This window comes from Pongo abelii, chromosome 15 (assembly GCF_028885655.2).
Source record: "Pongo abelii isolate AG06213 chromosome 15, NHGRI_mPonAbe1-v2.0_pri, whole genome shotgun sequence".
Lineage (NCBI taxonomy): Eukaryota > Metazoa > Chordata > Mammalia > Primates > Hominidae > Pongo > Pongo abelii.
In genome coordinates, this window is record NC_072000.2 from 110,456,176 (window position 1) to 110,468,197 (window position 12,022).

At 58.8% G+C, this 12,022-nt stretch overlaps 1 protein-coding gene and 1 gene segment (V, D, J or C); one reads left to right on the top strand and one right to left on the bottom strand.

Annotated features, from left to right (window-relative positions):
- The window catches only part of LOC100938028 (immunoglobulin heavy constant mu-like), a 478,283-nt gene that overhangs the window by 57,055 nt on the left and 409,206 nt on the right, over positions 1-12,022 (bottom strand).
- Positions 4,765-12,022, top strand: part of LOC100938089 (translation initiation factor IF-2) — a 29,645-nt gene continuing 22,387 nt past the window's right edge. For 11 of the 23 annotated variants that reach the window (XR_008513399.2, XR_008513422.2, XR_010137084.1 and 8 more), the window contains exons 1-3: positions 4,842-4,856; positions 5,815-5,878; positions 6,830-6,995. Coding sequence is in view for 3 of the 23 variants with exons in the window: in XM_063715938.1 (XP_063572008.1) it covers positions 6,893-6,995 (103 nt within the window). In the remaining 20 variants the exon portion in view is untranslated. Of the gene's footprint in view, positions 4,957-5,814; positions 5,879-6,829; positions 6,996-10,005; positions 10,079-12,022 lie in introns of those variants that run through there. The other 12 variants (XR_008513401.2, XR_008513424.2, XR_008513417.2 and 9 more) reach the window with 9 other exon arrangements.

The following is a 12,022-nucleotide window of genomic DNA, read 5'->3' on the forward strand; positions in this document are numbered from 1 at the left end:
AGGTCCAGGCCAGGTGAGGTCCAGGTCAGATGAGGCTCAGGCCAGGTGAGGTCCAGGCCAAGTGAGGTCCAGGCCAGATGAGGTCCAGGCCAGATGAGGTCCATGTCAGGTGAGGCCCGAGGCCAGGTGAGTTCCATTTCAGTGAGGCCCATGCCAGGTGCATTCCAGGACAGGTTAAACCCAGGTCAGAAGAGGTCCAGGTGAGTTGAGGCCCAGGTCAGGTGAAGCTTGGGACAGGCGAGGTCCAGGCCAGGTGAGGCCAAGTCAGGTGAAGGCCAGGTCAAGTGAGGTCCAGGTCAGGGGAGGCCCAGGTGGACGTGTGAGGTTTCCGTAGTTTTCTCTCGGTGCCGATACTGCCTGGTGCCCCTTCTCCTCCTTCCAGCCCCCCCTCGGTGCCTGCCAGATGGCAGCCCCTGAACAGGTGGTGCTGGCTGTGGAGGAGCTAGGCTCTGCCTTCCTGTGCATGGGCGTCCCTCTCAGGCTCTGCCTGGGGAGTGTGGCTGAGCTGCTTCTCTCTGGAATTCAATGACTGTGCCGTCCTCGGGGGTGTATGGCCCTGCGCTTGCTCCACATCAGGCCCCAGGAGCTGCCAGCAGATACCGGCCTGCCCTGCTGCACAGTGAGCCTGCAGCCTGTCCGGGGATGCCCATGGAGGTGAGTGCCACCACACATCAGGCCTTTTCTCTTTAAAGTCATTTCTTTGGGGATACATCATCGATGTCTCATATACTAAATATATGTCTGTATCATTGTGCAATTGCCTGTGTCATCACTTATTTATCCAACCTGGGTTAATGTCTTTGCTATTATGAACAGTGCTGGACTGAGAATTTTCTAAACACAGCTGTGTGCATTTTGCTCTTCTTGCGATTTAGAAGTTTAACTGCTGTTTTCAAGGTACTGTAATGTATTTGTTCTGTTCTTGTTAGGAGACTTGCCAACCCTGTGTGTCTCAGTTCATACCCTCTTCCTTCCCAAGTAGAAGTAACCACTACTTTGATTATGTGATTATCATTTTCTTGGTTTTCTTCACGGTTTTCTAACTGGGAAATGTAACCCTTAAGAAGATAGTTCATTTTGCTGGCTGTAAATTTTATTTAGAAGAAATCATATTGAAAGTATTTTTTGGAGTTTCCGTTGTTACTCCAATTACTCAGCATTGTTATGAACTGAACCGCATAGTCGCTTATAACCCTGTACCGTTGTCCTTGTGGCTGTCTGGGTTTGCATTGCATGAACCTGCCATCATTTATTTGCCTGTTCTCTTTCAGATGGACGTTTGCTTTGCTCTCAGTTTGGGGCTATGAGAAACACCTGTTGTGCACATTTTTGCCCATGAGGCTCTCAGAGAGGGCTCTAGGGCTGGCATTGCCTGCAGCATTCTGCTTTGTCACAGGGAGATCCTGCCAGGACTTTTCAGAGTGTCTGTGCCCAGCAATAATGCCTGAAGGTGCCCACTGAACTTTGCCCTTGCATCAGGCACTTTCTGTGTGCTTGCTTCTGTGCTGCTCCACATTCTGGAGAATTTATTCAGATCTGTGCTGCAAATGCATCTCACTGATTCTCTCTTTAGCTGTGTCTACATCAGCTGTTAAGCATCCCATGATGCAGCAGTGTGGGCACAGGGCAAACTATCGTATGATGGCAGTGTAGGACAGCGGCTGCTCCTCCTTCCCTGTGCTCTTCCCACACTGTCCTCCTGGGCTCACTCCCAGCCATTGATCTCGAACACCAGTTTATGGAACTCTCTGCACAGGAAAGCAGAAGCAGCAAAAGGCCCTGCTCAGGCTCTGCCTGCATCCCCTCTTGCACACCCGCCAAAGCTCTTTCCTTGGGGCCTGTGCAAGCTTCCCAGCTGCTTCTCACTTTCTGTTTATTCTGCTCGCTGGCTGGTGGGTGTGATGTATGGGGGGGAGTCTGGTGCGTTTTGGGCATTGATGGACACCCCTGGGCCCTACTTCCCAGATGCTGCTCCAGCCCCTCAGCCCCAGGAGTGGGTGCGTTTGCAGTAGGGCTTTGGGAATGGGGCTTTCTCACTGTGGGCGTAGCAGCTACCACCACTACAATATCCTCACAGTGACACAAGCCCCCACAAAATCCTCCTGTCCCTGCGGATGTCACCGAGTCCCCTCTTGCCGGCTCTGGCTGGCTCTCCTGCTGAGACTGTGCATTCCAGGGGGTTTTTGTCTGAAACTCAGGGTGTCTTGGAGAGGACTCTGAGCCCAGTGCTGAACAGGGAGCTCCTCCTTTGTCCTGGGGGAGTTGCATGGACCCTGTCTTCGGTCAAGGGAAGTGCTTGCTGGTGAAGCAGACCTCCCCTCCTCTGTTCTGCAGGAGCCCCCTCTGATGCTGTTGCCTGGTGCTTCTTGGGGCTGGTGCTGGGGTCTCAGCAGTCTCTGCCCTGGTCCAGGTGGGACTGTGGGTCTGTCCTGTTTCCACGGGGTGTTGTGGGACCACCAGTGAGTGGCTTGGGATGTCAGTGGCTGTCCTCTGGCCCTACGGTGTGGGCTTGGGCTCACTGCTCCCCTGCCTCCAGGTCTGGCAGTGACTCCGTTACTATCCATCGGCCTCCAGGGATGTTTGGTGTTAGACTCCGTTGACTGGGCGGCTTCAGGTCTCTTCCCAGGAGAGGCCTGTGAGAGGGCTGGGATGTCTGGGAGCCCTGCATTCTCCCGTGATGTTGCTGCCTGGATTCCTCGTCTTTAGAGGGAGTGCGGAGCCTCCCTGCAGGTGTGGGCAGTGAGAGACACAGGCGGACGTGTGTCAAGGCGCTGGAGGCCGATTTCTTTCAGTGCCTTCTGCCTGTGGAAGGGCTGGGCTCCCTGCTTCTGTGCACAGGAGGCTGCCGTGTAACCGGGCAGTGAGGGCAAGGGCCCAGGACTGCATGGGAAAGACTTGGGTGAGCCTTTGTCCTGGAAATACCAGAGCCAGGCCTGAGAGGGGAGCGGGGCCGGAGTGTCCAGGAGGAAGGTGAGGGCATGGGCAGTGTGTGGGTGCGAGTGCACGGTCAATGCCATCCCTCAGGGGCCCCAGGAGAGGAAGAGCTCGAGTTGTGGGCAGGAGGAGCACGGGGATGGGCAAAGGCAGGAGAAACTGAGGGTCTTTGGCAGTGGAGGGGAGGGCCTGCAGGTGCAGGGTTGGCCTGGGAGGGGTGTTTAGAGGGAGGGAGACGGGGCTAGATAGAGACCCGGGTGGGAGCTGTAGGGACAGGACCCCAGGGCTGTCTTGGTGGGTGGCAAGAGCAGCGGGGGAGAAAGGGCTGGAGGAGGGTTGGGTCTCCCGAGGGTGTGGGATGCAGGGAGGGGCTGCACAGACTGTTCCCCCGAAGGAGGGAGGAGGGAGGAGGGAGGAAGCACAGAGGCACTGGAAATGAATGGAGAAGGAAATGGCAGTGACCTGAGTGCCAGGTGGTCCCGGTTTGGGGTTGATCTGTGTGGAAACAGCTTCCTGGCCTGTGTGTAAGTGGACGGCGGAGGGTGCCGAGGTCTGGGGCAGGAAGTCGTAGCAGCAAGGCAGGTCCCGGGCCTGGGGGTCTGGAGCTTATCTTCTTCCTGTGACCTGTGTGTGGGCGGCCCCAGTGTGGGCAGTGCCCTGGACCTGTGGTCTGGTGGAGCCCAGGCCTCCCAGGGACAGCAGGGCAGCCAGGGCTAGAGGAGCCTGAGGGGCCAGGTCAGGGTGGCCCTGGGGACACTGCCTCTACCTGTGATCAGCACTGCTGTGGGGATCTGGGCATGAGACCCCTTCTCCCAGGAGGGGAGGCACGTGAGTGAGACCCTAAGTCCATACCCCATGGGGGCTCTGACCCTCCTGCAGGGGGCCTGGGCAGGGGTGGGTGGGGTGTGCAGGCGGGGGTGGGGGTGGGGAGCCCAGCCCCTCCCAGAACCACCCTGCTCTCCTCCAGGGTGTGGGCTTGGGCACTGCAGGGTGGCTGGGCCTGGGATGCCTGGTGTGCCCGTGGTGGCTGCATTCCTAGAGTGGGGACGGAGGCCCAGTGGGGTCTGGAGAGGAGCCTGAAGGGGGCTCCATGGAGGACCTGCCTTGGATGGCACCCCTATCTTGGGGAGGACATGGGGTCCAGCTGGGAGGAAGGGGAATGGGCCACCTCCTGGGAATACTCCTGGGGCCACCTCAGCCTGGGGGCTCTGTGCTTGGCGACCTGCCAGAAGTTCCTCCCTGCCCAGACCCCAAAGTCTGTGCTGCCCCAGGGCAGGAGGGAAGGGTCTTTGGCCTGCTCGAGGTCAGGCCCACAGTGGTGTCCCCTAAGCCTGAGTCTGCTCCCAAGTGCTCGCCCTGCAGCAGGCCCCAAGTGAGGGACAGAGATGGGACGGGAGTCATCAGGGTCGGGGTCCCCCAGAGTATTGGGGTGTCTCTGTTCCTGGAGTTGGCCCTGGATATGGGGTTTGTGCCTGGGCTGCATGGGGTTGATGTTGGGAGGTGCCGCTGATCCCTGACTCTCTGAGGACACTTATCGGAAGGGTCAACTCCAGCCAGGGGCACTGGGGCCACGGCAGAAGGATGCGATCAAGCCCCTGGCCTGACCCGCCGGAGCCCCCGGCCCTTGTCCTTCCATCCAATGGGGACACCGTGGGGCTCCGGGTGCAGGGGGTCATGGGAGCCAGCAGCACATGGGTTCAGGGTGGCTGCTGCCCTCTCTGCGGGGCCTCCGACTGCTGCCAGGAGACAGTTTTGGATGCAGCTTTTCTCACAGTGGTAGTTCCAGTTATACCCACTGTGACACGGGGCTGTTCAGAATCCGACCAGGCACCCTGTGCTCTGGGGCCTCCTGGGTGGGGGCTGGGCTTGTGGGTGGGGTCTCCTTCAGGAGCCCTGAGGCGGTGGCTCGTTTTAGGTGTGGGGTGAGCACGGGGAGCCCCAGCTAGTGGAACACCCACAGAGACCGAGGCCTGCACACATTCCGTCCCGGTGTGTGGGGCAGGCCCAGGCCCCTCTAGGCAGGTCAGCCTCAATGGGGAAGGGGCCTGTGTCCTGCCTGGCTCCTTCTCTGGGTAGAGGGGACTCATCTCCTGGTCCTGGACCCCCTTCAGCCTGCCCTTGTTCTTCCAGAAATGCAGGACATGGCAGGGTGCTGTGGACAGGAGACATCTGCTGGCCTGGGTGTCAGGTGCAGCCTCAGATCCTAAACGTGTCCTCCCTGCTCTCTCTGCTTCCACTGACATGGAATGGGGTTTCTGGCTGGGCGAGTGTCACTGTGGTACCAGCTGCTATACTCCACTGTGACACAGACACCTTCAGAAACTTCCTGGTTTGTTTGGGGACCTTCCCTTGCTGGGCTCAGTGCACCTTGGTCTTTTCTGGCCTTGACGGGGTGACCTCAACCCTGGTTCTGGGGGGCCTGCCCCTCTGTCTGGTGTCTGGAATAGGGGTCCAAGTCAGGAGTCAGCTGCCTCCTGGCCTGCAGGGACTGGAGAAAGGGGTTCCTCCTAGGGTGGGACGTGGCAGTCCTGGATGGAGCTGAGGTCTGTGCCTGTATTGGAGGCCCCATATCCTGCTCCTCCGTGGCTGTGAGCTCCCCCCGGCAGGACCTCCTCGGGGTGCTGGGTTCATCCTGTGTGGGAGGGGCTGCCACCCAGGCCCAGCACTGCAGTGAAGGGCTCACTGAGAGGCTTTTGTGTCTGGCCTGAGCCCCTGTGGGGGTATTCCACTGTGAGAGGGTCCTGCACAGATTCTCCCGTCCTGCTTGTCCTCCCAGAGCCTGGAAGGGGTGGGATCTGGGGGTCCCAGAGGAGGATCCTGGACCCAGGGGAGGGGGCCTCTTCACTGACCTCCGCTTCCTCCATCCTTCCCTCCCCCAAGCTGCCCTGTCGGCCCTCCTGCACCCCAGCCTCTGTCTGCACTGGCCCTGCCGGCTCTAGTGTAGGTGGGACTTAGGATGGTGTGGACGACGTGTGGCCAGGGTGTTGAATGGGTAGAGAGGAGGTGGGTGGGTCAGTGGGTGAAGGGGGAGGCTCATCCAGGACGGTGGAGCACCTGTGGGGCCCTGAGCCCTCCCCAACAACATCCCTGGTCCTTCCCCGCAGCCTGCCACAGTGGGAGCCCCAGGGAGGGTGGACCATACCCTCTAGGAGGCTGGCACTTCCCTGGGTTCACGAAGACGGAGCCTCTTGCCCGGTGGTGCAGCAGCTCCGCTTCCTCCCTCAGCCCTTCCTGATGGCTTCCTGGGGATACCGGATTCCCATGGGGCGATGAGAGGAGAGCAGAGGGGAGGAGACGCAGGGTTGGGTCCTGGGGAAGGGCGTGCTCGGGCTGGGGTCCCTGGAGAGAAGTTCTGGGTTCCTGGAGGCCAATCAGGCAGGCGTCCTTTCTGTCCACAACCCGAGGGTCCTGGCAGGAGCCAGGTGGGGAACCATAAGGAGGGGGCCTGAGTCCTGTCCCCCCAAGTCCTCTAGACAGGGTAGGGGCTGAGGGGTCCTCCCCAGGGCCACACCGGGCAGCGACTCTGGTATGGGGTTGTTGGATGTCATGGGCTGGCCTGGGGGGTGCGGGGTGCAGAGCAGAAGGGGGTGGACTCAGGTGGGGGATGGCCCGGTTATCCCTGTGTTCATGCCATTTCCTGCCCTGGTCACCTGCAGTGAACCCTGGCAAGGAGGGGGTGGCCTCCCAGTCTGCAGCCTGCCTGGGGTCTGCTCTGGCCCTAGAACTGGGGATGGAGCCGTTCTGGAGGTCAGCAGCCTCCTAGGACAGCAAGAGACCAGGCCAGCCCCTAGCAGGGAGGTAGTGGGGATTTTGGCAAGGACCGCATTGTTTGGGAGCCAGTGCCCCACTAGGCACAGTGACAGACACCCCAGCAGTATGTCCTGTCCTCTGCCAGGCTGCCCACCCTATCTTAGCCGCGGCATGTGAGGGTGCCCATCCATTGGCCTTCCGTGCAGGAATGAGGCCCTGGGAAGCTGAGAACAGACCTCCCGCTGAAGGAACCCTCCCCACAGAGGGCAGAGTGCAGAAAACAGCAGCCTTGAGAGCCCCAGGAGAGGCAGGTGAGCTGGAGACCTGGGGCTGCGCGGCAGGGGCCTGTCTAGTTGGCCTGGTTGCTGCTATGGGCGGCACCACTGTGGTAACCGTAGCCATATTCACCACAGTCTGATACCCCCTGACAATAACCACGCCTGGAACTGGAGGGGGGCTGTCAGGAGGAGCTTCCCAGGGAACAGGGAGGGTCCAGACAGCTGTGCCAGGGGCACCCAGGGCTGGGGATGTGGGGGGCTGCTCAGGGACCAGACATGCACAGTGTCCCCCTGGAGAGGCCTCTGCAGCCTCCTGGGCTCTGGGACGGGCCTCCGGTCAGCAGAAGGCTGGGTGCTCCCCGGCATGTGCTCTCCTGTCCTCACTGGTGAGCTCCTATGCGGCCTAGTGCGGGCCCAGCTCCAGCGTCCACTCCTGTCAGCCTGGCTGAGGGTCCAGGCAGAACTGGGCATGGCTCCTTCTTAGATCCCTCAGGGACTCTCTCTACAGCTGTACCTGGGGCTGGGGGCTCCACGAGTGGTCTTTGCCAGGTGGGGACGTCAAAGGCAGGCGTTTCTACATGGGCAGGTGAAGGGGACTGTCTGGGGCCTGGCCCTACGGAACACAGTGGCCTCTCAGAGGAGGGTATGTGGGAGTCCCGCCTGTTGGGAGCCTGGCAGATGCTGCCCTCTTGATTCCAGCCAGGATGGGAATCCAGGCAATTGGCAGGAGGTGCTGGAATGAGGCTGGTCTCTACAGCAATTCTGGGCCCCAGGAATTGGCTGTTGGAACTGGGGCAGCCGTTGGGACAGGGTTCAGTGCAGCTGGCAGGGAAGGGACCAGGGCACCTGTGGTCATGAGTGAGGTCACCTCAGAGCCCTCTGAAGCCCCTGTTTGGGGGAACATGGTGTGCAGGGCACCAGCCCATGGGCTAAGATGGCCCGGGTGTCCCTAGAGGCTAAGAGTCTGGGCACAAACCCTCGGGCCTGGTTCTTCTGGTCCTGGAGAGCTCCGAGCTGAGGAGTGTGCATAAACCCTGCGTTTCTGGCTAGTTTTTGCCACTGGGTTCATCACTGTGGTAGTCACCGTAGTCACACAGCAGGAGGGCCCTTCACAAAAAGCCCCTGAGTGTGGCCAGAGGCCTTTCCCATGCAGGCCTTTTTCCGGCATCTGGGGCCCCCATTGACAGTAGTGCTGCGTCCTGGGGATCTCAGGCCTTTCTGAATCTTCCCCACCTGCCATCGAGGGCAGGTGGATCTGACTCACCCTCCTGGGCTCCTGTCCCCTCCAGTAGGGGCTGATGTGACGTTCGGCCAGAGGGTGTGCAGGAGTCAGGCCTCCTGGAGTTTGAGCCCTGGGACAGGGGCAGGGGGTGGGATGCCTTTTAGGGGTCTGGGAAGGGCTGGGTTGTGGGGCTGTCCCCATGGGTCATCTTGTGTTCTGGGGGCCGTCGTGATCCAGACGTGGGTTCCCGCTGTGATGCCACTGAGGACTGTTCTCGAAGAGGGTGACTACTGGGGAGCGAGACAGGGATTTCCGGAAGGTTCTTTGTCTCTGACTGTGGGAGGTGAGTCCTCTGTTGGCTTCTTTGGTGAGGTCTGGAAATGAGCAGGACTCAGGATGGCCGGGCAGGATGAGCGACACCCAGCTCCAGCTGTCCCGCGAACGTCTTCTGTCTTGGAAATGACCCAGGAGAGGCTCAGGTGTCAGGGCCAGGCAGGCCAGGGACCACAGGGGCAGGGACAGTGCACAGGGCCAGCTCTGCCCTCCTGGTGCCCCTACTCTGACATGGGGGGCTCTCAGGGTCCACACATGTGGCCCAGCCTTGAGGGAGGGGCTTCTGGGACCACCGGCTGGATGGCAGCAGATGGTGCTGTGGGGCTGGCCCTGTCCCATCTGGGCTGGTGTTGTGAGGGCAGCAGTGATGCAGACCCCTTGGAGCCAGATCTGGATGACCTGCAGGGTGAGCTTGGCCATCTGTTTCATGGTCTCTGGGGCTGGCGGGCTGGAGCCCAGCATGGTCACTCACAGGCCTGTCGAACATGCTTGCTGCCCTGTGTGTTTGCACGGGCTGCACTGCTGCGGTAGCCACCATACCAATGTTGCTGTGTCCTCGATCAAAACCCTAACATGGCACGTGGCCGTCCCCCGCAGGGAGGGCTGTGGCAGGAGGCTCCCAGGGATGGGTTTTTGATGGACTGTGTGACACTGTGGTTATAATAACTACCCCAACTATAGTAATACCACAGTGACACAGGCCTCACCCCAAACCTACCACCAGGCCTGGGGAAACCCGGGATGTCCAGGGCTGACCTGAGGAGGCAGCAGGGCCCCGAGGGGAAGCTGTGGGCCCAGCGCTCTCAGGTTTGCTTCAGGGACACTTGGGTCTGCCCCTCACGTAGGTGGACAGTGTCTGTGTCCATCTGTGTCCTGAGGCTCCACCTCAGGCTGGCATCTGTCCCTACTCTCCCTACCGACCGCATGGCCATGTCCTTTAGGGTTCATAAATTGCCGCCAAATCACAGAGGCATCATTCTGGGGCTTTTTATATTCCCAGGGCCACCAGCTGCCTCCACCCAGAAAGGTCAGATGTGGGAGAGTTCCAGAGTCATTCCCCAACCCTGGATGAGCTTCTGCACCCTCAGTGCTACTCAGGTTCCAGCAAGATCTGGAGCTGGTACAAGTGAGGCCCGAGGCCAGGTGAGGCCCAGGCCAGGTGAAGCCCAGTTCAGGGGAGGCCCAGGTCAGGAAAGGCTAAGGTTGATGTGTGAGGCTTCTGTAGTTTTCTCTCGGTGCGGATCCTTCCTGGTACCCCTGCTCCTCCTCCCAGCCCCCGCTCTGTGCCTGCCAGATGGCAGCCCCTGCACAGGTGGTGCTGGCTGTGGAGGAGCTGGGCTCTGCCTCCCTGTGCATGGGCGTCCCTCTCAGGCTCTGGCCGGGGAGTGTGGCTGAGCTGCTTCTCTCTAGAATGCGCCGACTGTGCCGTCCTCACGGGTATATGTCCTCCGGGATATATGGCTCTGTGCCTGCTCCACATCAGGCCCCAGGAGCTGCCAGCAGATACCGGCCTGCCCTGCCACGCAGTGAGCCTGCAGCCTGTCTGGAGATGCCCAGGGAGGTGAGTGCTACCACACATCAGGCCTTTTCTCTTTAAGTTGTTTCTTTGGGGATACATCATCGATGTCTCATATACTAAATGTATGTCTGTATCATTGTACAATTGCCTGTGTCATCGTTTATTTATCCATCCTGGGTTAATGTCTTTGCTATTACGAACAGTGCTGAACTGAGAATTTTCTAAATGCAACCGTATGCATTTTCCTCTTCTTGCGATTTAGAAGTTTAACTGCTGTGATCAAGGTACTGTAATGTATTTGTTCTGTTCTTGTTAGGAGACTTGCCAACCCTGTGTGTCTCAGTTCATACCCTCTTCCTTCCCCAGTAGAAATAACCACTACTTTGATTATGTGATTATCATTTTCTTGGTTTTCTTTATGGTTTTCTAACTGGGAAATGTATCCCTTAAGAAGATAGTTCATTTTGCCAGGTGTAAATTTTATTTAGAAGAAATCACATTGAAAGTATTTTTTGGAGTTTCCTTTGTTACTCCAATTACTCAGCATTGTCATGAACTCAACCGCATAGTCGCTTATAACCCTGTACCGTTGTCCTTGTGGCTGTCTGGGTTTGCATTGCATGAACCTGCCATCGTTTATTTGCCTGTTTTATTTCAGATGGATGTTTGCTTTGCTCTCAGTTTGGGGCTGTGACAAACAGATGTTCTGCACATCTTTGCCCATGAGGCTCTCAGGGAGGGCTCTAGGGCTGGCATTGCCTGCAGGGTTCTGCTTTGTCACAGGGAGTTCCTGCCTGTGCTTTTCAGAGTGTCTGTGCCCAGCAGCCGTGCCTGAAGGTGCCCACTGTACTTTGCCCTTGCATCAGGCACTTTCTGTGTGCTTGCTTCTGTGCTGCTCCACATTCTGGAGAATTTATTCAGATCTGTGCTGCAAATCCATCTCACTGATTCTCTCTTTAGCTGTGTCTACATCAGCTGTTAAGCATCCCATGATGCAGCAGTGTGGGCACAGGGCAAACTTTCAAAAGATGACAGTGTAGGATAGCGGCTGCTCCTCCTTCCCTGTGCTCTTCCTGCGCTGTCCTCCTGGGCTCACTCCCAGTCACTGATCTCGAACACCAGTTTATGGAACTCTCTGCACAGGAAAGCAGAAACAGCAAAAGGCCCTGCTCAGGCTCTGCCTGCATCCCCTCTTGCACACTGGCCAAAGCTGTTTCCATGGGGCCTGTGCAAGCTTCCCCAGCTGCTTCTCATTTTCTGTTTACCCTGCTCGCTGGCCAGTGGGGTGATGTCTGTGAGTGAGTCTTGTGGGTTTTGGACATTGATGGACACCCCTAGGCCCTACTTCCCAGACGCTGCCCCAGCCCCTCAGCCCCAGAAGTGGGTGCGTTTGCAGTAGGGCTTTGGGAATGGGGCTGTGTCACTGTGGGTATAGCAGCTACCACCACTACAATATCCTCACAGTGACATGAGCCCCCACAAAATCCTCCTATCGCTGCAGGTGTCACCGAGTCCCCTCTTGCTGGCTCTGGCTGGCTCTCCTGCTGAGACTGTGCATTCCAGGGGGATTTTGTCTGAAACTCAGGGTGTCTTGGAGAGGACACTGAGCCCAGTGCTGAACAGGGGGCTCCTCCTTTGTCCTGGGGGAGTTGCGTGGACCCTGTCTTCGGTCAAGGGAAGCGCTTGCTGTTGAAGGTGACCTCCCCTCCTCTCTTTCTCGGGAGCCCCCTCTGATGCTGTTGCCTGGTGTTTCTCAGGGCTGGGGCTGGGGGCTCAGCAGTCTCTGCCCTGTTCCAGGTGGGGCTGTGGGTCTGTACTATTTCCACGGGGTGTTGTGGGACCACCAGTGAGGGGCTTGGGATGTCAGCGGCTGGTCTCTGTCCCTGCGGTTTGGGCTCTGGCTCACTGCTCCCCTGCCTCCAGGTTGGTCATTGACTCAGTTACCATCCAGCAGCCTCTGTGGCTGTTCGGTGGTGGCTGCAGGTC